The 9,477-nt window shown below is 58.5% G+C and overlaps 1 protein-coding gene across 13 annotated transcripts in view; it reads left to right on the forward strand.

The window, feature by feature from the left end:
- Positions 1 to 9,477, forward strand: part of SPTAN1 (spectrin alpha, non-erythrocytic 1) — a 59,229-nt gene that overhangs the window by 49,097 nt on the left and 655 nt on the right. For 5 of the 13 annotated variants that reach the window (XM_078436419.2, XM_078436408.2, XM_078436409.2 and 2 more), the window contains 13 exons: positions 50 to 148; positions 2,081 to 2,240; positions 3,096 to 3,172; positions 3,729 to 3,938; positions 4,238 to 4,534; positions 4,947 to 5,059; positions 5,493 to 5,510; positions 6,730 to 6,792; positions 8,033 to 8,087; positions 8,490 to 8,686; positions 8,855 to 8,908; positions 8,989 to 9,135; positions 9,221 to 9,368. In XM_078436419.2, coding sequence (XP_078292545.1) covers positions 50 to 148; positions 2,081 to 2,240; positions 3,096 to 3,172; positions 3,729 to 3,938; positions 4,238 to 4,534; positions 4,947 to 5,059; positions 5,493 to 5,510; positions 6,730 to 6,792; positions 8,033 to 8,087; positions 8,490 to 8,686; positions 8,855 to 8,908; positions 8,989 to 9,135; positions 9,221 to 9,368 — 1,638 coding nt within the window. The remainder of the gene's footprint in view (positions 1 to 49; positions 149 to 2,080; positions 2,241 to 3,095; positions 3,173 to 3,728; positions 3,939 to 4,237; positions 4,535 to 4,946; positions 5,060 to 5,492; positions 5,511 to 6,729; positions 6,793 to 8,032; positions 8,088 to 8,489; positions 8,687 to 8,854; positions 8,909 to 8,988; positions 9,136 to 9,220; positions 9,369 to 9,477) is intronic. The other 8 variants (XM_078436420.2, XM_078436412.2, XM_078436415.2 and 5 more) reach the window with 2 other exon arrangements.

Here is a 9,477-nt window from a genome sequence, read left to right on the forward strand (position 1 = left end):
CTGGCACATGCCAGGCCCTCAGCAGCTGGCCTTTCTGCTTCCACTCCAGGGCTTACTAAAGAAACATGAAGCTTTTGAGACAGACTTCACTGTGCACAAGGACCGTGTGAATGACGTCTGCAGTAACGGACAAGACCTCGTTAAGAAGGTGAGCCTGGCCTGCCTGTAAAATGTTCATTTTCCACACGAGGGGTGCATGCCCGCACAAAGTCCATCTGCTGGAATATTCCCCCAAGAAAGGTTTTTGCATAGAGACTGGTAGCAATTCCATTCCCATATTCCATAAAGAAGAGAAGGGTTATATGACTGGTCGGGTGTTCTCCCCCTTTCCGAAGCCAGTTGGTAAAGTTACTCTACAACACTTACATTCCCTGCCTTTGTTAAGCAGAGAAGCATCCCTGATGGTCTTTCTGCGACATTGGCATTCCCACGTAGCGGCTCTCTTAGTTTTTCTTGGGAGGTACGAGCTCTTTACAGAAGTACTAGAAAATGCAAGAAAAATAAAGCCACCAGAAGGATCGATCACCAGCGAGGTCTGCATGCCTCACCTCCCTGACTCTTCCACACGTACAGCCTCCCCTGGATAGGATAGGTCCAGTTCCGTCGATGTACGTCGCACTGCGAAGCCTGGCTGCGTCCAGGATGTTTTAGAAACAAATGTGTTAAAATCACGAGGCTTATTTCAGTCCGGCAGCCCTTGAGGGAGGGCAGACGGGAGGGGTCTTGGGCTTTCTCACCAGCAGTGAAGTCAGGTCACTTGCGTATTGGCGCTCCAGACTAGGCGCGGTGCTGCCATTGGTCGCGACTTAGTGACGCGATCACTTAGGTGCGGTGACAGATGTTCAGTACCACGAGACAAGTACCTTTTAACAGCTGTAGCTTCCTGTTGCAAACGCAACAAGTAGATAAGATTTCTCGTCACAGGATTTGCTCCAAGCCTGGGGTTGAGACTAGGGATCCGGTCCGTAGGAGGTAGCAGTATGTTCAAGTCCGTGCTCACTGCAGAGCTTTTCTCCCTTGCGCTTATGAGCCGATAAACTAACAGGAAAGCTGATTTCAGAAACGTACCACGTATGGACAGAGATGAGACCTGCAGACGATCTCCACGCGCACGCAGCCCTGCTGCGTGTTCTCTGTTCTTGTGGCCTGGGCCGTGACTGCGAATATTCTGCAGCCTTCCAGCGGAGCCCGGTGCTTTGCTGTCAGCAACAGTCTTTGTTTCCTCCCTGAGTTTCTCTCTACGTTTTATGCTGACTTGTGTATGGTTTCAAATGCAGTTTATCCAAGACTGAATCTGAGTGTTTGGGGCCCAAGAATTGTCAGTGTCCGCTTTTTCTGAACCGTTGGGTTTTTTTATTTGTTTTTTAATATTAATTTTTAAGAGAGAAAGAGAGAGAGTGTGTGCAGGCAGGGGAGGGGCAGAGAGAGAGGAAGACGCAGAATCCGAAGCAGGCTCCAGGCTCCGAGCCGTCAGCACAGAGCCCGACGCGGGACTCGATCTCATGAACTGTGAGATCATGACCCGAGCTGGAGTCCGATGCTGAACCGACGGGGCCCTCCGGGCGCCCCTCTGAACGTTGTTTTTGTTGCTTGTGTGTAGTAGCCGTTTTCTTGGATGTGTAGTAAGTTGGAAGTATCTGTGCTTTTTCTCCATTTTTGCTATCAAGAATGCTAACGAGGGGTTCCCTCGTTAGAGGGCGGCTCAGTCGGTTGAGCATTCATCCCTTGGTCTCAGCTTAGGTCTTGATCTCAAGGTCATGAGTTCAGGCTTTGCACTGGGTGTGAAGCCTTACTTAAAAAAAAAAAAAAACGAATACATCGTGACGTTTCGGCACATTCCTCAGTGTTTCTTCAGAACTCCTTCCTGTGAGTGGAGTTGCCAGCATTCCCCTTTCGAGGCTTTTACTCCGTGTTGCCCGTGGGGAAGCCTTTCCTGCCGTCCCTCCCCCTGGAGGAGGGCAGCGGGGCGCACGGCCCGCCTCACCGGCCCGGAGGGCCTTCGCGGGCAGGGAGGGAACGGGTGTGGTGGCTGCGGCCGGGGGTGAGGCTGACCAGGCTGTGCCTTCTCTCCGTGGCCTAGAACAATCACCATGAGGAGAACATCTCTTCAAAGATGAAGGGCTTGAACGGGAAGGTGTCAGACTTGGAGAAAGCCGCTGCCCAGAGGAAGGCAAAGCTTGATGAGAACTCGGCCTTCCTTCAGTTCAACTGGAAGGCTGACGTGGTGGAGTCCTGGATCGGTGAGTGAGCGCTGGCCCGTCCAGCCTGGCCCCAAGTTTCTCGTCCTCCCGGCCAGGAGGATTGGTGCAGGGCCGTAGCTCATCTGTTTCCTCAGCACAGAGAAGAAACGGATCTGTTGCAGGGGTGTCTGAGAAGACACCGTGTCCTGAGGCCGAGGGTGGGGGCCGTGGGTCAGCACAAGGGTTAACAAAGCAAAAACCCTTAGCCCAGGAGGGAGTGACGGGCGTCACAGCACAAACAAAATGGCACGGCAGCGGACACACAGCTGCGCTGTCCCCTAGCTGCCCGGGCCCAGGGTGCAGTCCGGCTCCTGGGCGAGAGGGGACCAGACTCTGGGACCCGTGTGACCCTGGTGGTTGCTGTCACTTAAGCGACAATTGAACCACAATCCAGGATGAGCTGGAAGGACCTCGTCCCGGCCCGGCTAGAGAACGGGCCTGGCTGCAGGGAGGTGGGAACCGGCTGACATGGGGTCGGAGACCGCTGTTAGCGTTATTGGGATTTAAACATCCACAGGGTGACAGCGTGCCTCGGTTTTCTTTTTTCTTTTTTTTTTTTTTTTTAATTTTTTTTTTTCAACGTTTTTTATCTTATTTTTGGGACAGAGAGAGACAGAGCATGAACGGGGGAGGGGCAGAGAGAGAGGGAGACACAGAATCGGAAACAGGCTCCAGGCTCCGAGCCATCAGCCCAGAGCCTGACGCGGGGCTCGAACTCACGGACCGCGAGATCGTGACCTGGCTGAAGTCGGACGCTTAACCGACTGCGCCACCCAGGCGCCCCGTGCCTCGGTTTTCTTAATTCACCTCACTGTACCAAGGAGGCTGGCCTATTTCTCGTTTTTGGTTTCTCAGGTGAGAAGGAGAACAGCCTGAAGACGGACGATTATGGCCGCGACCTGTCTTCCGTGCAGACCCTCCTTACCAAACAGGTCAGTCTTGGCCCCTTTGTTGCCCGACCGAAATGTGTGCAGATAGCGTGTCCTTGCAGGCGGCTGGTGCTCTGCAGCTGTCGCTGAGAAACACCCTAGGGCTCAGCAGTGAGCAGGGTGCGGTTCTGGTCCTCGGGGAGCTTCCAGACCAGGCATCTGTGCTCCGGCCCGACGGCAGGGTGTGCTGTGGACTTAACACCCCAGCGGTGTCTGACTCGGGTGCCAGAAAGCCAGGGCTGATGGGGAAGGTCTTCCCAGAGGGGAGCGGCTCAGCTAGGTCACCAAGGGTAAACTGCAGGCAGTCAGGTGGGGAGGCAGGCGCTCGTTCCGGGCGGAGGTAGTGGGGCGAGCGGGGCACGTAGAGGGAGCGCCACACCTCAGTCTGCCTGTGGGGCAGGAGGCTGTCAGGAGAAGGTGGGGACTCTGGGCCGACAGTCTGGCTTGGGCGGCTGGCCAGACAGGCTCTGGTGCCGTCGCGCTGAGGCCCCCAGAAAGGGCGGGTTCCAGCGTCCCTGCCAACCCTACAGATTGGCTTACCGTTAGCTCCTTGTTCCAGGAAACTTTTGACGCCGGCCTGCAGGCCTTCCAGCAGGAGGGCATCGCCAACATCACTGCCCTCAAAGATCAGCTGCTGGCCGCCAAGCACATTCAGTCAAAGGCCATCGAGGCCCGGCACGCCTCCCTCATGAAGAGATGGAGCCAGCTTCTGGCCAACTCGGCCACCCGGAAGAAGAAGCTGCTGGAGGCGCAGGGTCACTTCCGCAAGGTAAGCGGCGGGGCCCCCGCGGAGCCCAGCCGGCCCGGCGCGCAGGGCAAGCCCGCCGGCCGCACACACGTTCTGCATGCGGCCTGGGGTCGGCTTGAACCTAGCAGAAGGGGACCTTTGCGTCTGCGGCTGCCGCTCATTCATGTGCAGCGAGGGGAGGAAGTCGGAGGCCTTTGGAGAAGCGGGGGCACCGGCTCCACCCGGACGGCCCAGAAGCACACCTGCCTTTCCCAGCCTCCGGCCCCAGCGTGGCGCGTGCAGCCTCGAGGCCGTGCTGAGCTGGGCTGCTCTGCTCCCAGGTGGAAGACCTCTTCCTGACCTTCGCCAAAAAGGCATCTGCCTTCAACAGCTGGTTTGAAAACGCCGAGGAGGATCTGACCGACCCCGTGCGCTGCAACTCCCTGGAGGAGATCAGAGCCTTGCGGGAGGCCCACGACGCCTTCCGCTCATCCCTCAGCTCTGCGCAGGCCGACTTCAGCCAGCTGGCCGAGCTGGACCGCCAGATCAAGAGCTTCCGCGTGGCCTCCAACCCCTACACGTGGTTCACCATGGAGGCCCTGGAGGAGACGTGGAGGAACCTGCAGAAGATCATCAAGGTGCCGCTGCCGCCCCGCCCAGAGCCGTCAGCCCGAGCTCGGGGGCTTGGGGGGCTGGCGGGTCGGTCTCACTTTCAGAAGCCGGAGCGGGTGCTGGCCAGCAGCCCACGCGAGGCCGACCATCAGTGCCTTCCCCTCACCTCTTGCTGGAGTTCGTGGGTGGGGGGGGTTTCTGAGGAGCCAGGGAACTGAGGGTTCTGAGCTCCCTAGATGTCCGCCAGCTTCCCTCTTTGGGTTGAGGTCAACATCCAGTCCTCCCTGCCTCCCAGCGCAATGGTCTCTGGTCATACTCGGCTTCAGAAAACTGAAATTCTGAGGCCTCTGGTCCGTCTCGAGGGCACCCCACCCCTCCCCGGAGCTAGTCCCGGAAGGAGGGCACCGGTGACACGGCGTCCCCTCCGCTTGGGCCTAGGAGCGGGAGCTGGAGCTGCAGAAGGAGCAGCGCCGGCAGGAGGAGAACGACAAACTGCGGCAGGAGTTCGCCCAGCACGCCAACGCGTTTCACCAGTGGATCCAGGAGACCAGGTGCCGTCGCCCCTGCTCCCTGTCCCCATCCCCCGCTCCAGGGGAGGGCGCGCTGTGGGCAACCCCGGAGGGGAGGCCAGGCGGAGGCGCTCTGGCAGGAAGGGAGGGAGGGAGGGAGGGACGGACGGAGGGAGGGAGGGAGGAAGGAAGGGTTAGGGGCATACGCTGGGCCAGCTCCAGCCAGAGGGGTGGGCGGAGTTCCCAAAGGTCAAGTTGTGGGGTGTCCTGGGTTGGGTGGGACTGTGCGTGGTGGGCAGTCGGTCCTAAGCAGCACATCAGGGACTCACGATACAGGGTCGTGTGCAGTGTAGGTACTGATGTTCTTGCTTTTGTTTTTCTTTTCTTTCCTGTGTCTCTCTCTGTCCCCCACCTCCCGATTGCTGCTATCTGGACACCACCTTGTCTTGCGGCTGCTTGGATCCCATCTGCACAGAACGTATCTCCTCGATGGGTTAATATTGTCTTCTTATTTCTCCGGGCTCGTGGTGTGGTCGTGTCTCCTGTGCTTGTCCCCTGCCCTCTGTCCCCCTGTGGCCTGGCTTGCAGAGGATCCCAGGATGGGCCTTGCTGCCCAAGGCGGGCTGCACTTCCCCTGTCCCGCCCTCGCCCCACCTCTGTCCCCATCCCCCTCCCAGGAGTGCGTGCCTTGCCTCACAGCCCACTGTCCTTGACAGCTTGCGGTCTGGGGAGGGGAGCCACTCCCACCTTCCTGTTCAGATTCCAAGGGCTCTTTCAGGGAGGGAATGTGACCAAGCCAGAGGGCCAGAGCTGGAGTCCAAAGCCTCTGAGAATCCCAGTGCTTGTTCAGCCATTGGGATTTTACTGGACTTCTTTTCTGCCTCTTTTCCCCTTGTGTCCAGTGGGACCAGATTTAGCTCCTAGGGGGTCATGGTCACGAAGTAGGAGCTTCGGCTGGTACAGTGAGTTCCCAGCTGTGCACTGACCCCTCCCCCAGTGCCCCGTACCACAGCTTTCCCAGGGGAAGGGGCGTAGCATCATTTGCCCCTTCAGAGGAGGCAGAAGTGCCTGGGTTCCCGGAGGTGGAGAGGCGGGGCTTGGGAGGAGCCCTGGGAGAAGCAGGGTGGCCCCGCCCAGCACTGGGAGGGGCCTCTCCTTGAGGCTTCAGCCTCTGCCTGGGTCCAGCACCTGTGCATTCTCCCCCAGGCCCATGTAAAGCCAGGGTTGAGGGGACCTCAGTGGCTGAGTCTAGCATTCCAGGGGTTCTACAGACGGGGAGTTGGGGTGTCTAAGTATGGTAATGGGAGAAACAGGTCCAGTACCAGCTGACCCAGCTACCCGTGCTGGAGGCAGAGGGGGTCAGGATTTAGGGGTTGCAGCTTCTAGCTGGAGTTGATTAGCCGCCTGACGTCCGCTCCCCTCCCCAGCCCTGTGGCTGTGTCTGCCAATCTGGTCTTGTCTCCGTGGGTGCCGTTGCTCCCCTTACCACGTGGCTCCTCCCCAGCCCTGTCCCGTCTTGCTTGGTCGCAGTGTGAGCTGCCCTGAGGCCGCCTGTCCTCCCCGGCGGCGCAGCCCCACCAGGTCCCTGCCTGGGCGCCAGGTTGCCCCGCCTGTGCACTGCCAGCTTGGGCCTTGTGGCGCGTGTCTGTCTCGGTCTGCTCTTGCCTGCCCGTGCCTTCGGTGTATTCATTTGGTTTCTTTTCTTTGACTAGCATAGCGTATCGTCGGGTCATTCGTGTCTATCAGTATGAAGTTGGGGATGATCTGTCTGGAAGGTTTTTCTCCTCTTATTTCTCTTCTTACCTCACTGTGGTTTTACCAATGCACTCTTGACTTCCCCAGGCGGCTCCGCTTTCTGACTAACCCACCGCCCTCGGCCGCTTGGGAAGGAGGGGTCTGTCCTCCTCCCACTGCACCGGCACCCAGCCTCCTGCCCCTGGGTCCTGGGGGTGTTGCTTTTCTCTGGGGGACATGGCGTGACTGTGAGTCTGACCTGCTGGGGTAGGAGGAAGCCTGGTGCCTTGCCTTGCTCGAACACTAGGAACTTGGGGACATTTCAGAGCTAAGCCTGGCTCGCTGGGTGTTGAAAGGGTAGGTTGGGGCACACGTGGGTGCCGGGGAGGCTGGGCTAAAATCCCCCCAAGGACATGCGCACAGTGTGATTCGTCCCCGCACGTAACCCTAACTTGTCTTCGTTCTCTGATGGCCTTCTGTGACCTCACACTGTAATGTCAGATAGATGGAGGCTCCCTGCTCCCTGCTGTTCAGAACTTGGCCCTGGAAGCCTCTGGCCTTGTGTCATGGAGCCTGATCACAGCCACCTCTCCCCTTTGGGCAGAATTAGAATCCCTTTCAAAACCCGTATCTGGTCATGATCTCTTAGCACCCCGCCTTCGTGTCTGAGGGGTCCTCTGCATCTCCTCCACTGCTGTCACACCTAGAATGTGGCTCCCCTCCTCAGGAACCTGCAAGAGGCCCCAGGGATTTCTAGGGGGTGGCTCTCCTTTTGTCAGCCTCCTCCTCCTGAAGGTCTCCTGGGTAGCAGGAGGCAGGGTCGCACAGAGTGGCTTTCTCCCCAGTGACTGCAGAGGCTGTCAGGCCTGCAGCCCCTCTGTCATCTCCTGAGGGGATTTCGACGCAGTTCCTAAGGTGCCCCTTGAGGGCCTAGCTTGGGTCAGGTGCCATGTCACAGCCTGGCTGGGCCTGAGGAGCCACATGAGAAAGGGTCCTAGCCTGGAAGCAGGATGGGTGGGGCTTAGCCGTGGCCCACCAGGTGGCCCTGGGCAGGTGACTCAACACCTTGGGGCACCGGCTGGCAGTCTCTGAAACAGAAGAAATACTACCTGCCCTCCATGGCTCCCAGGGCCACTTAGAAAAAGATTGCCAATAGCACGTTTCGTGTTCTTAAAAGGAATTCCAAAAGAAAAAAATCAAGATAGCAGGTACTGTTAACTGGGGATAGTTAATTCAAGCTCCCATTCAGGTCCTCCTGCTTCACTGTGCTTCTGTGTTTAGGTCCTGCATGGTGGAAGAATCGGGGACCCTGGAATCCCAGCTGGAAGCTACCAAAGTAAGTGCCCCTACGGCTCCTGGCCAGGCTCAGACCCTCTATGCAGCCTTCTCCAGTAGGCCCATGTGGTTCCAAGTCAGGCATGAAGCTAGGCTGGTTAGGTGCCCTTTTTCTCTTAGCAGAAAGCAGCCCCGAGCCCCGTCATTTGTCTTTGAGGGTTGCCGCCGGGTGTCTTACTCGAAAGAGTCCTTTGGTTCTTAGTGTACAGTTTTCTTGGCTTGTGACCGACGCTGAAGTCGTTCCCTTAACGGAGGCTGTTGGATTTCACTTCACACCATCCTGCCGTTGCCATTCCGCACGGCCCCGTGGGCGTCAGGCCAGGAGGGCTGTTGAGCAGGCCCCTGGGCCTGGACGCCAAGCCGAGAGCCCCTGTCCCCTGCACCTTTGCCTCCCCCTCTCTAGCGCAAGCACCAGGAGATTCGAGCCATGAGAAGTCAGCTCAAGAAGATCGAGGACCTGGGGGCAGCCATGGAGGAGGCCCTGATCCTGGACAACAAGTACACGGAGCACAGCACCGTGGGCCTGGCCCAGCAGTGGGACCAGCTCGACCAGCTGGGCATGCGCATGCAGCACAACCTGGAGCAGCAGATCCAGGCCAGGTACCTGAGCCAGGCCTGGCAGCAAGGGAGGAGGCGGGGGTCTCGGCTACCTGACCGCAGGTCCCCCCCCCCCCCCCCCCGCCCACCATTTTATGGGGATGGAGCAGAACGCGCCACCTACCAAATGGGGTGGAAGGCCCGGTCCTTAACTCCATTCTGTTCTTTTAGGAACACAACAGGAGTGACTGAGGAGGCCCTCAAAGAATTCAGCATGATGTTTAAGTGAGTATGGCCTCCCCTGCCGGGCAGGCGGGCTCAGCACCGGGGCCTGGGTGCTGAGCCGTCCTCCATTTGTACTACAGACACTTTGACAAAGACAAGTCGGGCCGGCTGAACCACCAGGAGTTCAAGTCCTGCCTGCGCTCCCTGGGTTATGACCTGCCCATGGTGGAGGAAGGGGAGCCAGACCCCGAGTTCGAGGCAATCCTAGACACTGTGGATCCGAACAGGTGAGCTTTAGGGATGGTGCTGGAGGCAGCTCTGTCTTCGGCTCCTCCTAGGCCCCCCTTGCTCACTGCACTCGCTCCTCCCCAGGGACGGCCACGTCTCCCTGCAAGAATACATGGCTTTCATGATCAGCCGTGAGACGGAGAACGTCAAATCCAGCGAGGAGATCGAGAGCGCCTTCCGGGCCCTGAGCTCCGAGGGAAAGCCTTACGTGACCAAGGAGGAACTATACCAGGTCTGGGGCTCTGCTTCCCTACCCTGGGGACAAGGGTCGAGGTTTCCTTTGGAAAGTAAAGCCTGAGATTGCCCTGGGGTCAGGGTCAGAATGAGTCTAAGTTAACAAA

Source organism: Panthera onca, chromosome D4 (genome assembly GCF_046562875.1).
Source record: "Panthera onca isolate mPanOnc1 chromosome D4, mPanOnc1 haplotype 2, whole genome shotgun sequence".
In the NCBI taxonomy this organism is placed as follows: Eukaryota; Metazoa; Chordata; class Mammalia; order Carnivora; family Felidae; genus Panthera; species Panthera onca.